General features: G+C 30.1%; 5 protein-coding genes and 1 long non-coding RNA gene across 15 annotated transcripts; 2 read left to right on the top strand and 4 right to left on the bottom strand.

Annotated features, from left to right (window-relative positions):
- Positions 1-312: 312 nt before the first annotated feature.
- Positions 313-6,240, bottom strand: LOC124429431 (zinc finger and SCAN domain-containing protein 2-like). Of its 3 annotated transcripts, none has more exons than XM_046974702.1 (14): positions 5,407-6,240; positions 4,463-4,733; positions 4,265-4,386; positions 4,068-4,189; positions 3,843-3,985; positions 3,514-3,682; positions 2,929-3,382; positions 2,378-2,715; positions 1,935-2,281; positions 1,758-1,831; positions 1,420-1,651; positions 1,150-1,325; positions 787-1,062; positions 313-657 (listed from the first exon to the last, which is right to left on the bottom strand). In XM_046974702.1, exons 1-14 carry the CDS (start codon positions 5,542-5,544, stop codon positions 472-474), a joined length of 3,048 nt encoding a protein of 1,015 aa, XP_046830658.1. In that variant the 5' UTR covers positions 5,545-6,240; the 3' UTR covers positions 313-471. The 3 variants fall into 3 exon arrangements, with proteins under 3 accessions (XP_046830658.1, XP_046830659.1, XP_046830660.1); XM_046974703.1 differs by lacking the exon at positions 5,407-6,240 and adding an exon at positions 5,242-5,375; XM_046974704.1 differs by lacking the exon at positions 5,407-6,240 and adding an exon at positions 4,883-5,211.
- Positions 6,241-6,581: 341 nt separating this feature from the next.
- On the bottom strand, positions 6,582-8,059 carry LOC124429432 (thioredoxin reductase-like selenoprotein T homolog CG3887). Its single transcript, XM_046974705.1, has 4 exons — positions 7,781-8,059; positions 7,323-7,452; positions 7,057-7,252; positions 6,582-6,928 (listed from the first exon to the last, which is right to left on the bottom strand). The coding sequence occupies exons 1-4, from the start codon at positions 7,915-7,917 to the stop codon at positions 6,798-6,800; spliced, it is 594 nt and encodes a 197-aa protein (XP_046830661.1). The 5' UTR covers positions 7,918-8,059; the 3' UTR covers positions 6,582-6,797.
- Positions 8,060-8,246: 187 nt separating this feature from the next.
- LOC124429300 (ATP synthase mitochondrial F1 complex assembly factor 2) lies at positions 8,247-10,265 on the top strand. 4 transcript variants are annotated; one of them, XR_006943420.1, is made up of 8 exons: positions 8,247-8,631; positions 8,735-8,928; positions 8,992-9,102; positions 9,180-9,360; positions 9,447-9,547; positions 9,627-9,830; positions 9,924-10,027; positions 10,124-10,265. XR_006943420.1 is itself a non-coding variant. In XM_046974404.1 (6 exons), exons 1-6 carry the CDS (start codon positions 8,574-8,576, stop codon positions 9,771-9,773), a joined length of 807 nt encoding a protein of 268 aa, XP_046830360.1. In that variant the 5' UTR covers positions 8,251-8,573; the 3' UTR covers positions 9,774-9,884. The 4 variants fall into 4 exon arrangements, 1 of the variants encoding a protein (XP_046830360.1); XR_006943419.1 differs by having other exon boundaries at positions 8,250-8,631; positions 9,432-9,547; positions 9,964-10,027; XR_006943418.1 differs by having other exon boundaries at positions 8,251-8,631; positions 9,432-9,547.
- On the bottom strand, positions 9,686-15,238 carry LOC124429297 (protein eyes shut). 5 transcript variants are annotated; one of them, XM_046974397.1, is made up of 16 exons: positions 14,678-15,238; positions 14,440-14,598; positions 14,210-14,361; positions 14,025-14,135; positions 13,844-13,951; positions 13,663-13,776; positions 12,729-13,578; positions 12,201-12,654; positions 11,813-12,126; positions 11,523-11,733; positions 11,274-11,425; positions 11,035-11,171; positions 10,705-10,950; positions 10,411-10,614; positions 10,079-10,307; positions 9,686-10,001 (listed from the first exon to the last, which is right to left on the bottom strand). In XM_046974397.1, the coding sequence occupies exons 1-16, from the start codon at positions 14,794-14,796 to the stop codon at positions 9,902-9,904; spliced, it is 3,660 nt and encodes a 1,219-aa protein (XP_046830353.1). In that variant the 5' UTR covers positions 14,797-15,238; the 3' UTR covers positions 9,686-9,901. The 5 variants fall into 5 exon arrangements, with proteins under 5 accessions (XP_046830353.1, XP_046830350.1, XP_046830351.1 ...); XM_046974399.1 differs by having other exon boundaries at positions 9,775-10,001; positions 14,210-14,358; XM_046974394.1 differs by having other exon boundaries at positions 10,411-10,950.
- Positions 15,239-15,399: 161 nt separating this feature from the next.
- On the top strand, positions 15,400-18,013 carry LOC124429298 (SET domain-containing protein SmydA-8-like). The gene is made up of 7 exons (XM_046974400.1): positions 15,400-16,075; positions 16,362-16,730; positions 16,823-16,957; positions 17,066-17,252; positions 17,379-17,474; positions 17,561-17,661; positions 17,721-18,013. Exons 1-7 carry the CDS (start codon positions 15,587-15,589, stop codon positions 17,814-17,816), a joined length of 1,473 nt encoding a protein of 490 aa, XP_046830356.1. The 5' UTR covers positions 15,400-15,586; the 3' UTR covers positions 17,817-18,013.
- On the bottom strand, positions 16,051-17,142 carry LOC124429301. The gene is made up of 4 exons (XR_006943421.1): positions 17,014-17,142; positions 16,817-16,937; positions 16,546-16,725; positions 16,051-16,142 (listed from the first exon to the last, which is right to left on the bottom strand). It is a non-coding gene; the product is annotated as an uncharacterized LOC124429301 (long non-coding RNA).
- Positions 18,014-18,053: the final 40 nt, after the last annotated feature.

The following is an 18,053-nucleotide window of genomic DNA, read 5'->3' as shown; positions in this document are numbered from 1 at the left end:
AAGTATCGAACTATATAATTAATATTATTCTAAGTCGCGCGCGCTTTCCGTGTTTTTAATGTTTAAATAAATGTACTATTGTTTAAATATTATTTATATCGTACACAGTGTACATAGTATAGAACTTTTATACAAAAATTGTTTTAAATTTCTCGCACATTTCCGTCTTTTTAATATTAAAACTATTATGCCAAATGATGTAAAATAAATGTATACCCTCTTGTTAACATTTATTACATAAAATGTTTGTAACCAAAGTAAAATAAAAAATAAAATCCATTTCATTACTTCTACTTGCAAATACACTATTAATGATTGTAATAGCTACATTTTATTAGATAAGTAATAAGTCTAAGCTATAATATTTAGTACATATTACATTTATTTATAATTCATTTTTTTATCTGATTAACTTATCAGTATTTTTTGTTCTATTCGTTAGTAATTATTTTGCTATATAAATTATTGTTTTTATACAATAGTCAGGTACTCTGAAGCAAGTTGCAATGGATCAACATGGTATGAAGCAACAAGTCGAACTTTTTGTCCATCCTGTGTTGTAAATTCTATAGCTTGTTGTCCATCTGATATTTCTGCCTGATCTTCACCTCCCATTTGATTTATAGTAGCAACAGCTGTTGCATCCGTATCTTCATCCTAAATAATCAAATTTTTTTAATGTGACTTAAAATATTTCATTATTTATAAATAATATCAATTGCTTCTATAAATAATGATATGCAAGAGATTTATACAAATATGAAAAGCACAAGTAGATAAACTTACTTCTAATGCTTTGACAATTGCTTCTGCATCCGTTTGTATAGTTGATATTGAACTTGTTTTATTTACTTCATTGATTGCAGTATTATTCACTGTTGATACATTACTATTCTGATTTACATGAACACCTAAAGATCCTGCAAACTCTTGAGTGATTACACCTGAATGAACTCTAATAGTTTGACCATCATTTAACTGACTAACAAATTGTCCTTGTGATAATAATTGTCTTGCGTCTTGTATAGAAAGTGGAATTGGATTACCTTCTTCATCTGTAATCTAGAAAAAACAAAATTCAATGATTCAATGATTATTTTATCGATATTAACATATATTTAAAATTTTATTATATTATTTTTATTTTACTTGTAATTGTAAATCTGGTTCCGATAGTTCCATATCCATTCGTTCATCCGAAGTATTGGCTGTGTGGTGATTATGCGTTTGATCGGGGAGTATTTCATTTTCAACATCCAAATGAGGTAAAGATTGCCCTGGAGTGCTTACCATTCCTTCTTTTTCACGCATCATACCAGCATCAACTATAAATTAAACGTAATTTATGTTTTCTTATCTTTCAAATAATGAAATATATCTTATATTTAGCCTGACAGGATAAATAAATTATAATGATACCAAAATGCAATGTTCTTGATAAATTGGGATCATCAGGATCTTGATAAGAGACATAAATAATTTGTTGTATTCCATCTGCAGATGTTTCTTCCGCCGTGATGACTTGAGCCATTTGATCACTTAATGAATTTTCATCTGTCTCTTGGGAGCCTGGTAAGATTTGCCATACTTCACCAACTGCAGAACCTTCAGTTATTTCACCTAATGTTAAAACTTTGCTTTCTCTATGCACCTGTGCAATAAATTGTTTTTTATTATATATATGTATATATATATTCTGTTATCTACATACAGTAGAAAATTATATATAATAACTAATGTTTTAGATTATAAATTACCTTTTTATGTTTTGTTAAGTTAGAACAATCAGCAAAAGCTTTTCCACAAACATCACAAGAATATGGTTTTTCACCTGTACAATAAATTTAATATACAGTATAAAAACAATAGATAATGTAATTTAAAATATGAAGCACCGTATTTAAATACTACTTATTACTTATATGGACTAATACCTGTGTGTAACCGAAGATGTTTTTTTAAAGCCCATTGTTCTGTAAATCCACGATTACAATGGGCACATTGGAAAGGTCTCTCTCCTTTATGCCTACGTACATGACACTTCCAGGTGTCTTTATGTAGAAAACATTTGGCACAAAACTCACATTTCCATGGACGTTCACCAGTATGACGTTTAACATGTAATTTAAATTGTGACGAAGTTGTGAATTTACGTCCACAATAATCACAACAGTATGGTTTTTCTCCAGTATGTATGCGCATATGCTCTTGAAGATTACCATTTTGAGAAAAACTTTTGTGACAAACTTCACAAGTATATGGTTTATGACCGGTATGCCACCTAAAATATGTCATTGTATTAAAACAAAAAATAAAGTGACAAATAAAATAAAATCACATATTGCAATAATATAATCGTAACAATCAATGTAATCACCTGTAATGTAAAGTCAAACTGGTTTTATGAGCAAACTGTTGACCACATATTTCACAAAAATATTTTTTCTCTCCTGTATGTGTAGACTGGTGATTAATTAAATTTGCTTTTGTTTTAAAGCTAGCATTACATGATTTGCATACATAAGGTCGATCATCAGAATGTACAAGTTGGTGACGTTGTAATAATTGCTTATGTTTAAAACTCTTTCCACATTTATTACATACAAAACGACGGCCATTATTGTGTTCAGCTTCTTTATGATATACAACAGAACTTGGATGATTTAATACTTTTCCACAAATATCACAAGGATATCCTTTGTCCGATCTGTTTCCCTTTAATAAAAATTTTTATGACTTTTTTTTTTTTTTTTTTTAATATTATTAAATACCAATATATAATTCAATTTACTCTTTTTCTAAAATTATATCTATATATTACATATATTTATAATTTATATTGCATATATCTATACTTATATAATATATAATTATATCTATATATATTACATATATTTTTTTTCTATGGTTTTTATATTTCTTACATACCTCATGAGTTAGCATATGACCTTTTAAATTTGTTTGATAAGAAAAACTTTTATTACAAATGTTACAAATAAATGGTTTTTCGTTTTCATGAATTATTTTTACATGTAATTCACATGATTCTTTTGTGTGAAATGTCTTTTCACATTGTCCACACATAATATTTGTATCTGAATTATTTGTTACACTTTTGTCTGAAGTCTCTGTGACTATTTCCATATTCTGATTATTTGTGAATGTATTTCCTGAATCCTTGGTTTCATTCGGCGATGCATTATTCGATACCGAATTTGTATTTTCAACTATCTGATTTTGATGATTATCATGTTCATCACTAATTTCTGTAATACCACATCCAGTGTGTTGAGTCATTTTTTGATGCAGTGCAAAATTGTCCTTGTTTGTAAATAACTTCTTACATTCTCTACATTCGTACTTTACACTTTTATGAAAACTTCTGTAATTCATAAACATTTAATCAAAATAAAAAAAAATAAAACTCATATAATAAAATTCATAAAACTAATTAATCAATAATCATTTGTCTATGAAAAACAAAAAAAAAAAAAAAGAAAAAAATATACCTACTTGTGTACAATATATCTACTACGCTGTAAAAAACCTCTACCACATAGTTGGCAAGTAAACTTATTTTTTCGACGTCGCAATTTTGGTCTACCACGGCCTCTTCCACGATTTACGATTACTAATTCTCCTAAATCCTTTCCTTCTTCAGTTTCTAAATGTCCAATTATTTCTGAAAGAGAATAATTTTCTTAATTAGTTTTACCGTGATCATACTGGAATCAATCCATAATATCAAATGTTTATTATATATTACTGACTTATTATATTATTTTGAATAATCTTTAAAAAAGAAATTACATTAAGTAATTACTAAATATGTTAAAATTAACCTTCTTGACCATCTGGAATTGAGACATTTAATCGTTCTTCAGAATCATCAAAATGATCAGCTTCTTCGTCCTCTTCTTCATCTATAACACCTTCTTCCTTAAATATTCTTTCCAATTCTTTGCCTTGAACAGCTTCCATAAATCTATTTTTCATTTATAATTATTATGATGTGGGAACATTTGATATTAAAAACATATGTTTAATATATTTATATACTTTTTTACCTTTTGGGAACTTTACGCTTTCTACGGCGTCTACCATCACCATCAACTTCTTCAATCTCTTCCTCTTGTTTATCTTCTTCACCTTGACTTACTCCTTCTATAATGTCTTCTTTTAAAATTATCTAAAAAATGTGTGAAGTTTAAACAAAATAGATATATATAAATATATTCAAATACATTACTCTCTTATTAAAAACCTTAGATTCCATATCAGTATGAACTTTGGGAGGCCGACCTCTTTTTCGTCTTGGTTTAATTAAGCCTTCCATTTGCAAACTTATTTCATGCTCAGCAGTATATAAGGACCCATCAGGCATTACTGAAAAGTGACCATTAATATTATTTTAAATATTATTTCAATAATATTATTTTCAGACTAAAATATATTCTATTACCTTTAATGATTATCTGTTGTTCTAATTGATTATCTTCACTATTTCTTATGTTATTATCAGAATCTGGTAATCCTGTAATAACTTCTGTATTTTGTCTCTCAACACGTAAACGTTCTCTTTCTGCTTTTCTTTGCAATTCGACCTGATGTTTCCACATCTCTCGTATTTTTTGTTGCCCATCCACCAATAATTTAAAAAATTGTACAGTAGCCTCCAGCTGAATATTACAGCCAGGGCAGATTGTTCTAGGTAATTTGCCATCATCTCGAATCTAAAAAGAAGAAAAATTCTAAAAAGTCCTATCAGATTATTAAATATAATCATTTTACTATCACAAAACAATATAAAATTGTTAATATATTAGATCTATGAAATGAGAATCAATGAATTTAGTTCACATGTATCGTATATGTACATTACCAATGTTTATATTTGTTTCTTTATGATATAAAATAATAAGAGAATAGTTTTCAACTCAGCACTTTAAAATAATATATAATAGAACTGCTTAACGTAATTTATCATGTTTTTCAAATCTTTGATGTTTTCATAAGATATCATATGTTAAATTAATGACTTTATGTGAACAGTAATAACAATTCATTAAGCGAGGAAGGAGTAGATAGGATAAAATAAACACGTGTTCGTTAAATACAAGTTTTTTAACCAATAATGAAAGAGTATATGTGACGGTGTAAATAGTAACAAAAGGGAACGCGTATTCATTTTTTAGCGTCATTATTTTTATATCAATAAAGATTAATTTTTGCGGTGCTCACTTAATGATAATTGATCATCAAGAACGATATTGAATATTTGATCTGTGTAGTAGTCGATAAACTCGTATAACGAAAACCAGTGGAGCCCCCATATGGATCATTTAGTGAGCAGTAGGAAGTCAAGTTGTAGTCTAATATTCGAGTATATTTAAAAGTCTTTCGTACCTTTAATGGTAAATAGCGATTCACCATAGAACTTAAATCTGTATCATCACCCTCGCCCCTATACAATAATTCTCCATTGCCATTGTCTTCCGCACATAGCCGACAAATAGTAGAATCATACAGACGGACCACCGCCATGATAATAGTACAATGAGTAACAGCATCAGAGAAAATTTAGTGTCCGATTAATAAAAGTGGACAGAAAAGGAGTGTTGCAGTGACATTCTCGATGCATACAGTCTTTCGTATATAAATACTATTTATTAAACATTAATATATCGTTGTTTTAAGATCTATCTATACTATTCGTTCGTGTGTATTAACCATCGATGATTATAGAGCGATTCGTTCACGTTCAGAGGTTAAGTCTAGTTCGATTGGATCACATTTAGAAGTAGAAACCTGTGCGCAACTTGGATGTGCAGTACGTTCATTTGAAACTTACGAATATTGGCCACGTTGGTTACATGAATTTATAAATAAAATTATTGATTTCATTCGATTTTTACACATAACACGAAAATATAACAAGGTGGGGGATTTTACGTTATTATAAAAATATTGATAATACGTAACTCTTCTATCAAGTGTATATATATATATATATATATACATATATATGTGTGTGAGAGATACGCGTATTTATGTTACTATTAAAGAGTTCCGAGAAATTCTACAAGAAATAACATTATATTATCTATTTATATTTTGTAATGATTTCATATATCCCGATTATATTTCAACAGATTTATGTACGAAAGTAAAATATATACACCTTACCCCTATGATGTGTTTTCAATAGATTTTGCAACTCTTCGATGATTGGTTCCTTTTTACACCAATCATTATGTTCCTTTAGCTATTGGTCTTATAATGTTCATTGAATATCATCGAGTTTTTTTCTTTTCTTTCTTTTTTTTTTTTCTTTTTTAATGAAAATTATTACGGACATAAAATATTTATCAACTGCTTATGTTTAAAAGATTATTACAATACTTTTATTTTATTTATATACAAAATTATGTTTGTCTCATTATACTTTGTTAGTGTAATATTGACAACTAGAAATTTTATAAGAATATAGTAAGGAACGAATGTATATACGATTTTTTAAATATTTATGTTGAAATATTATGTTTACATTAAAATAGTATATGTAGATCATTATTGTAATATCGCTTTGGTAACTATTTTATTAGAATGTTATAGATATATAGATTTTTACTCTCTATCTTACATAGCATACTAGTTGTAGGAGACATTCATAACGAAATATTAATACATAAAAATAAATCAAGATCATTCAAATGTATCATACTCTGCCAAAGGCAAATTTCCAATAATGAAAATAATTAAATTAATACAGTATATAAACTATAATAATAATGATATTACTTATTAAAACCAATCTTTCCAACATCCGTATCTAGAAATTGCATATGCAGATGACTTTCAATTATCTGGAACAATTCTGGTGGTTGTGGTATTCTTCCTGTTTCAAGTTTTGACCACACCGGAACATCTGTAATATTTTATTAATGAAATTATTAATATCGTTAATGTGATATATGATATATATAATTTTATAATTTCTTATATGTATAAAATATTGTATACTGATTAAAAAATAAATTACACATGCACACATACCATTAAAATGTATTTCAAATGCACCTGATGAAATAAGCTGACCTTCTATTGCATTGCAAATAAAAAATATCATTACACAGGCATAAAAACGATTGTCAATACACCATCGCCATAATGATGGTTCTGGTTGACCCAGCCGTTGAAATATATTAATTCCGCTAATGATTAAAACTATGATCAAAATTCTTGCTGTTCCCTAAGCAAAATGACAATTAAAATATGTGCATAAATCAAATATATGAGAGATAAGAAAATAATATATTTACCAAAATTTTGGCTATCAACATATTATATCCAGGAGGATTAAAGTTTTCTCCATCAATCTGTAATTCTGGATATTTTTTTCTAAGAATACCCACATATTCTTCATAAACTTTTCTGTATCCACATGAATAGCTAAAATCATGAAATAATTTGTAATAATAAATATATTAGATCAAATATGGATCTAAATATCTTATATATATATATATATAAATGCATAATACATATAAAAACAATTTAGATGTTGTTCTTAAATATTTCTTATGCTGTTATATTTTCTAAATCAATAAACAATGACATGGAGATTTTTTTATACAAAAGTAGACAATCCAATAAAAATAAATATTATGGCCCAAATGATAAATTTTATTCGATTATGTGTTCATTGTGCTAACTTTAATAAATATAATAATATCACTCACGCTACGTCTATCAGTTATTTAATTTTTCCTATACTTACCAATAAAAGAATTTTAATCTTGGCCCTGTTTTTGCACGAAGTTTGGTTAATGGAACTTCATCTTTGTCCGCGTTAATTTGTATAATTACAGCACATAGAGTAACAAACAACAACAAACTTAGACTTCCCTTACGCATTGTTATTTAGTCCATTTAATATAAGAAAATAATACAGACGTTGTAAAAAAGTCACATAAAAATATTAGACACGTTTGAGACGAACTCTAATCTGCTGATTACGATTTATCAGGGGAGCCAAACTATTGTACAGAACGAAAGTTTGTCATTCAAATAATAAGATTGTCAACACTAGGTAGCGCTTTCAGAAGCGATACTAGCGCGCTTACAGGTATGTGGATTATAATAGAAATTCTTCTTTATTTATACATATATGCATATAAATTTAATCCTTCTATGAAAATATTGATATCTATGGTTATGATTTAAAGACATTATGAATGGAATGATTGTTGCAAGTATTAGAATTATGCAAAATATCTTATGATTTTAATATATCAAAAATCAAACTTACAAATGATCTTTTAGTTATAAATTATTATTTATTTAAGCTTTCTCTTCAAGGATTCTACTGTTTTTGTACAGATTGTGCACAAACTTATAATTATTTGTTCTATGATTATAAATATTCACAATTGGTTATACAAGTTTACAGCAATTTAGGATTAATTAAAATGTTGAGGATATTTATTAAATATCACAAATGAGAATTTGAAGCATAAATAAAAAAAAAAATAAAGAAAAAAATTACTGAAAATTAAAAAGTCATCATAAAAATGAGTTCTATTAAATATCGTCAATTTACAGGAACTTTTATGATAATAAGAAGTATGGGTAAGAGTGAAAAGATTTTGATGTAATAACAATTTTATATTTTCTTTTTTGAAATAACTTTAGGTATTTAATATAGATATCGTTGTTGTTGTTATTATTATAGCTACCGTAAAAAGATTTTATCGGAGAACTAACATTTTGTCAAGTGGTGGAAAATTTGAAATAACTTTGGATCAAAGAAAACTTAAAACGCCCAAAGGGAAAATATTTGAAGTAAATAATAAAGCTTTAGCTTTAGCAGTGGCAACAGAATGGGATGCACAGAAAGATATTGTCGAAAAAGAAAATATGCACTTGGTGAGTTTATGGAATATTTATAGCATTATTTAATATTCTTTCATATTTTCTCTTCTTTTTCAGACAGCTTTATGCAATACTGTATTGGATAATCCAAACAATCAGACGAAATTAGATATAGTGAATTATATTACAAATTGTTTAGAAATAGATACAATTCTGTTTCATTCCAGTGTGAGTATAAACAATATAAAAATTAATTATTTTATATAATATGATGTGAGAGTTGTTTATGAAATATATAATTGTAGGAGGTAGATGATCTATATAAGTTGCAAGTTGAAAAATGGGATCCTTTAGTGCAATGGTTTTGCGATCATTATAAAGTAAATATTGTTAAAACCCAAAGTATAGATACACCTACAGTGCCAGCAGAAACCAAAACTATTTTAACAAGACATTTATCGTCGTATGATTTTAATGCTGTTCATGGTAAAATATCACAATTTTGTTTTCAAAAGTTATAAAAATGATAAAACAATAAAGATTTATGAAATATCTAGGTTTTTTATATGCAGTTAATGCACTGAAATCGGTGATTCTTACTTTGGCTGCTATTGAAAGAGTAATTAACGTTGAAGAAGCTGTGAAACTGTCTCGCTTAGAAGAGGAATATCAGGTATTGTATAAACAATTGTTGAAAATGTAAAGTATTACAAGTGCAGTTTAACATTTTCATTATTGCACGTATTTTATAGATTTCACACTGGGGAAACATTGAATGGTCTCATGATCTCAGTAAATATGATTTACAATCTCGTGTAGCAGCTGCAGTTTTATTTGTACATTTAAATTCATACTTTGTCACTTTGCTACCCAAAGGAAATAAAATTCTCAATAGTTAACTATTCCTTCCTGTGGAATATCAAATTATTGATTATTTAATTTAATATATCAACAAGGTTTGTAATAATTTAATAAAATATGAAGAATAGTAATATGTTCGATTTTTTATATGACATTCTGTAATTATTTATTGATTTGATATATGACAGGTTGATAAATTACTAGAAAAACGTTTTTCCACTGCTACAGAACAATCCGGACCTGTCCAATCCTTTGTGCATATGCAACTAAAAAATAGATTATGTAATTCATGGTAAATGATGAAATATTAAAGAAAATAATTTTTACAGAAGGTAGTAGATACCTATATGTAGAACCATGATTCAAGCATACTGCACCATTTTTGCAGGAATGACGAATACATTCGTTATGGTGGCATTCTCCTACGCCACGTCCAGTGGCTGGACTAGAACTGGTTACAGGGAAGACCGTATCCTTCGTACGCAATTCGATATCAAATATACATCCAGAGAAGCCAGTGTGTAAAGGTAGATCATGTGGTAGCATTTCAAAATTTTTTGATTTGTGACCTCCTACAAAATATTTAGAAAATGTCAAATGGTACGAAAGATATTTCAAAGAATTGAAATATGGATAAATTAAAAGATCAGATTTTACAAAGAATAAGATGCAAACCGATGTAAAGTATAGGAGACACGTCAAGTTGAGACATAACGCCAGCTGCTTGGCCGGTAACATTATCTGTACCATCAATGGCAAGCCACGCATCTCTCCCTTTTCTTCCAATATGTAATGTATGTGGATTGTGACTCTTTATTCCTGGTGCAGCTGCAGCCGATACAGAAGCTAGGGGTGTTTTTGTGAAGATTCTGCGTACGCCTAGATAAATATCACTGCACAAATGAATGATAATCGCACTAATAGGAGCATATGCTCCGGTGCCGTTGTTAATTGTTAATGCCGATTTACCTGAACCAAGATCCCAGGTTAACATAATATAACCGCGTACATACGTTATAGAGAGATGATCTGATATTTCTTGACGCGAACCACTTTGTCCTAAATAAGCTATGAGAGATATTTGATCTAAAGTATGTGGAATGAGTTTCATTTTAAGTTCCATAGTGTCCTTTATTGAATTTGAAACGCCATAAGCAATATATGATGAGAAGCCTGGTACCAGACTTGAAAAGGATGGACGTATAACAATGGTATCTGCAAAATATTTGGTAAAAAGTGAAATTACAGAGGTAATTAAAAGCAGATTACAATATAATTTTTAGTTATATTTCATATCACCTTCTTCACAAAAAAGTCCATGAGTTCCAATTGGACAAATGCAAATAAAACCAGTTCCGGGTGAACTTATACAGGTCGCACCTAGCGAACAAGGATTCTCGTCGCATATTGAACGTTCGCATAATGTCCCTGTATAACTGTCGGATTACGTGAATAAATTATTATGAAATATTATAACATTTCGTTTAATATTTAAACATGAGGATTATGATAAACACACAAACTGAAACTATGCTAACCCGGCAACGCAGTGACAACGAACAACGCCATTTGTTTCTTCACACGCTCCAAAGTTTTGACATGGATTTGATAAACAAAAGAATGACGTACATTCTTCAATTTGAAATGTCTCAGTAGAATCATGAATAAAATTTTTCTGTATACCATTTACCTTCAATTATAAAATCATCAATTTATAAATATAGAACACACAAGCATTTCTCACTTTGCGCAAATAATAAATATAATCGTATATTTATATCTAGTACCATCAATGAGTTCATGCAACCAATAAATCCCATGGCTACACGAGGAAAATAATGGGAAAACGCCAATGGTATGCCACCTAAATTTAATGTAGCACGATGTGGAAACTTTTCCCGTAATGATAACATTTGTTCACCACTTACAGCTGTAGTACCATTTACTAACAATCTAGCGGAACATTTATCAGTTTTATTCATAATATAATATTCAAATCTGAAAGAAAATAACGAAATTTTATGCAATTTTTGTTTGCCTTATATAAGTAACGATAAATCGATTTCTAAAATTCTACCTCATATCGATCTCCGCTTCAAATCCATTATTAATGGCGGAATCAATCTCGCCAAGTAACATCGTTTCCAAACCGCACGAAAATTGAAATTTCAATATACTACTTTCTAAATATATTAAAGCATAACGTTCATCGTCGAAATATACATGAAATATTATACCATTTTTGAAACGGGTCCGAAGTTTTACATAAATTCGAAGATTCATAGTATCATTATTGATGTTAATATTAATACTCTGTCTTGCGTATGACTTTCCATTAAAGGCAGCGCTTTTAATACTTTTACATTCTTCCTCATGTTCCGTACAGTTGCACTATAAGCGCAAACAATAAGTAAATATAACAGCTATAAGATAAAACAATTCGTCTTATAACATTCAATACTTACGTCCGATACATTGCGAGCAGACGGCATATTGGTTCCGGTTACACAAGAATTTTCATTGCATTCAATGCTCGTTGACGATTGTTCCGTCGCAATGGATACTTGATCGTATTTTGTATGTAATGTACTATTTTCTAGATCGAGATTGACTGTAGTTTCAGTTGCATTTACAATTGTACTTATAGTAGTGCTGTGCTCCCGAGATTGCGTCGTTGAACTATTAGGTGTAATAACGGACGTTGACGTTAACGTGGATGACAATTCTTCTTCCGAAATCGTGGAAACGGTCGGTGGTTCCGTCGTTAAAATAGTTTCTATTAAAGTTGTACTTCCCAAAAAATTATCAGTATCTAAAATAGATGATGCCGTTGTAGCATCAGTAAATAAGCGGCTGGATCGGGTAGTTGTATCGTTTTTAACATCCTTAAAATCAGTCACTTCTATTGTCGGATAATATCTGCGGAAAATAATTGTACTTACACAAATATCAGAGTTAATTTTCTTCGAAACATATTGGAAATATTTCCTCACCCAATTGTACTTGTTGTATACGATGGCGTGCTATTTATTTCTTTACTCGTTTGTTGATGAGTCGATGAAACTGACATTGACGAAAATGATTCCGTAATATTATCTTGATCGATGTCCGATGTTCTTGTACCATCCGTGAAGTTATGATAACTAATAGGTTCTGTTATTGGTACGGGAATCTCAGATGTGGTAGGAATTGTTTCTTCCTCGGTAATCCTTGCTTCTGATACGGTATGACTTTCTGAAGCATCCTTTTTAGTTGACATTTGTACAAAAATCAATGATGTCTCAGTAAAAAATGAGACATTTTCTGTACTAGTCGTGACTACGTTCCGATCTGTCTGCATAGCTGATGTTGTTTCTATCGATGGATACCATTTTGTATAATGATCGATAGTTTTGGAAACTGTCGTTGATAACATGCTGGTGATCGGATAAGGGTACAGACTTGAACTAGTAGATGTGAATAACATAGACGTAGGTGTAGATTCCGATGAAGACGTATCGATTGACTTAACGCTACTAACATTTACTTCTATCGTGCCTTTTGTCATAAACGGTGTTGATGCTGATGTCGATGAGATAATGTACTCTTCGCAAATCATTCCGCTATAATCAGGAGGACAAGCACAGGTGTAACTATTGATTCCATCGATACAAGTGCCACCATTTTCGCAATTTGCTGACTTTGACTCGCAATCGTCATATTTGAGTTCGCACAGTGTTCCGTGATAATCAGGTACACAGTAACAAACTGATTTATTGTCTTCTAATAAACACACTGCGCCGTTTTGACAAAGATTTTGATCACACGGTAAAATAACTTTGTCACAATCTTTGCCGGTAAAACCTATTAAAAAGTGCATAATACTTTTATTCCTTTTCATATTTCTTCGAAAGAGAGATCAATTTTATATTTCTGAAAAAGGATTACCGAATAAACAAGCGCACGTGTAAGTAGCTGGAACATTTATACAAAGCCCACCATTTTTGCACGGCGAAGTAACGCATTCATCGATATCTTCATCACATAATCGACCAGTCCATCCTGTAAAATGACGAAATGAAGATAATTTATTTAAACGTACGCACGTGTACGTACTGTAAAAATTCACCTGCTGGACATCGACAAAAGAAAGAGAATCCTGGTCCTTCGATGCACTCTCCGTAATTTTTACAAATCGTATCGTTACAGACCGAAGCATCGATTTCACAATAATCACCTAATAATAAATAATTTCATATTGTTGGTGTCGGTAAAAAAGTATGGTCCATTTAAGGTGAGGTCACTCTTACCTGAGTATCCATCAGGACATTGACATATAAATCCATCGTAATCGAGGCAGGTACCATTGTTGAGACAAGGTTGATTCGCACATTCGCTATACTTTTGCTCGCAATTTATTCCTGTAAATATTTTACCTGAATATACTGTAATAAATGTACGTGATGAAATGAATTGCAATAATTAAAATATGTACCTATGAAACCTTCGGAACAAGTACAATTGTAAGCTGCCACAGCATCCGTACATACTCCACCGTTGAGACAAGGATTTGACCAACAATCGTCCCAATTAATTTCGCAATTAATTCCGGTATATCCATCGATACAATAACACGAATAAGAACTACTATTTACAATACAAAATCAAAGATCATCGTTATGATAAAAAGTGTGATGATATTTAATTTATCAAAATAGAAAGTACCTGTTGTCGTTATCCAAACAAATTCCATACATACAGGGATCGATGCTGCAGTTCGATTGTATCAATGATTCGCCTGTCACCAATGTTGTCATGCATACAGTTGCTAAGACTATTACGATCCCGTAAAAATCATTTGATTTCTTTCCAACATGTACCCACCTGTAGGACAACGTGAAATTAATTCGGTCGATGACCCTTATTCATATGCATACTTATATTTCTTTTTTCTTTGAATTACCTTTCCATATCTATTATCAAATGAATTGATGAAAGGATGAAATGTTCAAAAATGAAAACCTTTTGTGGTGCTCTTGGCACAAATGTAAATTCTATACTAAACGTATATTTATTAGACATTGATACATCCGATCCATTTGCTGCCGTTGACCGGCTACCAACGGTAGCCTTAGCAACAGTAAAGCTACACAAGGCTTTCGACTTATTGCTTACGCCTGCGTAAGGATAATCTTGTCGATGTACAATCGTTTTTTTTTGTCAATCCGAGGAGTATTAATTTATTTATATAATTTATAATTAACACGATTACAAAATTATATCATCATCTTCTCTTTTCCCTTTATTCATATAGAGAATCGACATATTTAGTCAAGAACTATCGTTTATATATAATATCTATTCTCATTTTTATAAAGGTAGATCAATTATGCATACATATTCCAATGAATACAAAGAGCGCGATCTCGAAAGAGTCTCTTGCACCTTTTAGGTATTTAATATAATTCAGTAATTATAGGAAAACGAAATTGGAGCTTTTCTATTAAAATAGCATAACTCGCTCTCATATTAAAATCTATATATATATATATATATATATATATATATATATATATATATATAGAATTCCAATAACTTTTGTCACGTGTGTGATTCAATGATGATAATCGTTATATCACACTAAATAAAATATAGATTTTAGTTTCATTGCACCCCTGAAAAAGATGAAATAGTTCATGTACACAACAACATTTACGACATATACGAACAGATATATTATGTAAGAACGCAATGTTATAATATACGCAGTGTATAAAGATATCATGCACAGACGAGAAGTTCATACCTTCGAGTAAGAACCGTGACTCGAATTGTTCATTCATTTTTTTCAACCTTTCTCAAAGTTCGTATCATGAGTGTCGTGGAACCGAAGAAGACAGAGATCGTCTTGAAAAATCATTTAAAAAGACATGCATTATTGTCCGATGAATCACAGGCCTGGACCGTCGGTTATTCATCTTTCGAAGGCCGTGGACTGTTTGCAACTCGTGATATCGAGGCAGGAGAATTAATATTTGTAGACAATGCTCTCTTAATATCACCACGAAATTCCGAAAAGTATTTGCCATTATGCGTATCTTGTTACAAAAACGAATGTCCTCTTTTCCCTTGCGATCGCGGATGCGGTCTTCCTATATGTTCTCAAATATGCGAGGATTCAAAGAAACACATGGAACACGAGTGTGAATATTTGAGAAAATTAGAGCCAACTTGCGGTTCGACTTGGTCTATGGATTTATTACGTGCACTTTTGGCAGTAAGAGCGATTTCGCTTGATGATGAGCAACGCGATGTCTTGGCTATATTCCAATGTCATCAAAACTTGAATAATGATTGTGAGGTATGACAATATGAATATAACAAACGTATAGTATATTGTTAAGAATTGTTAAGTGGTATCATTTAATCTGAAATTAAATTAAAATCATCCTTATATTAATTCACTTTTGTAATTCCAGTAATAGCAAAACAAAAAAGAATAATAGTGAAAATCATTGTAGAAAGACATCTACTTATTTATATTCGATATTTATTATGCATTCGATAATTCAAATAATCCTTTTCCTCTTTCTAAGAAATGTAAAAAGAAATTGTATTCTTTTCTTTTTCTTTTTTTTTTTTTTAAGGCCACATTACTTCGGAGTAACGTAAAAAATGCTCCAGAAGTCAAAGAAATTGATTTCATGATGATGGTCAGTGGAATTTTTAATACAAATTCATTCGAAACGATTGTCGTACAAGATAAAGATCATTGTACGAGTTTGCGCGGCCTTTATCCTATGGGGGCGTTGCTAAATCATGCCTGCGTACCTAATACAAGGCATCATTATGATTCGCAGCAACAGCTTTATGTCATAGCTGTCCGTTCCATTTCCGCAGGGGAAGAAATTACAATGACTTATATCGATCTCTTTTGGGATACCACTTTAAGAAGACAAGTTTTAAGCGTTACTAAGAATTTCTTTTGTAGATGTAATAGATGCAGGGATCCTACGGTAAATAGATTTTTGGAATATCGTCGCGTAATATATAGCTATATATATATATATATATATAAAATATTAAAATATTGTCCTTATACCTTCAGGAATGTGGATCATTATTAAGTGCACTATACTGTGCAGCTGACTATTGTTCTGGTATTTTATTACCTTGTGATCCTCTTAACAACGAATCCGTTTGGATGTGTAACAGATGCCAAACTATTATTAAATCAAGACAAGTTCGTTTATTCTTTCAGCTAACGTATTATATCAGTTTGCATTATATAAGAATTACCTTTTTACGCTTTAGAAATTGTACGCGATAATGCTCGTTTATCTATTTCTAGATTCATTCGATACGTTCTGGTTTATCGGCTATATTACAAGAAAATATATCCAAACCTCCCCGGGAAATGTTAAAATTTTTACAGAAAGAACTTTCGATCTTAGTTCCACCATCCAATTATCTAATGGCAGATATTAAGTATAGTATCATTTCTTATTTCGGTAAAACTGAAGATCTATTATGGGAAGGTATGATGATATTTTAAGTACGATTATACGTATATGCTTCCTAAATAATCAAGTCACATAATATAATGTAATATAACTTTGGTATTCTTCAATATGAAGGATTTCAACATATTCATATTAATTTAGATTTAACAGATGCCGAACTAGCAATTAAATCTTCCTTCTGCACAGACTTGTTATCAATTTTAAATATCTTGGGCTGTGGACAATGTAGAAAAAGAGGTAGTAAAGTATAACATTAAATAATACAAATAATAAAAACTGTAAACAGGAGAGATAAATTTACATAATGTTTTTCAAAATTTGAGGCTTACTTCTCTATGAATTGTACTGTACCGCCAAGGAACAATTACGACGCTTTCAAGGAAGAAACGATTTTAAAGAAGAAAGATTGATACTTTTTAAAAAGGTACGTCAATTTATAATCTTATCATTTCATTTGGTGACTGATTATAGTTCATTTATTAGATGAACATCAAAGATAACGAATCGCTCTTAAACGAAGTTATTAATATTTTTCAAAACGACGTTGTGGCAACAACTTTCTTAAACGGTAACTGCTGATATTTATATATTAAAGTATGCATTACTTCGAACAATTCGAATAATCCACGATTCTTTTACTAGAGAGCAATTCTACTTTTAGTAGAAGACTATGTTCTAACTGAAACATAGGAAAGACACATTATTCTTATATCTTATTATATTGTTATTAAATTAAATAGGAAAATATATTACTTCAAGTTTTTTGATATACGACATATCAACGATCTTATTATTACATCGAGTTAAATAAATGGT

The sequence above is a fragment of the Vespa crabro genome, chromosome 15, assembly GCF_910589235.1.
Source record: "Vespa crabro chromosome 15, iyVesCrab1.2, whole genome shotgun sequence".
Taxonomy (NCBI): Eukaryota; Metazoa; Arthropoda; class Insecta; order Hymenoptera; family Vespidae; genus Vespa; species Vespa crabro.
This window is presented reverse-complemented; position numbering and strand designations above follow the sequence as displayed.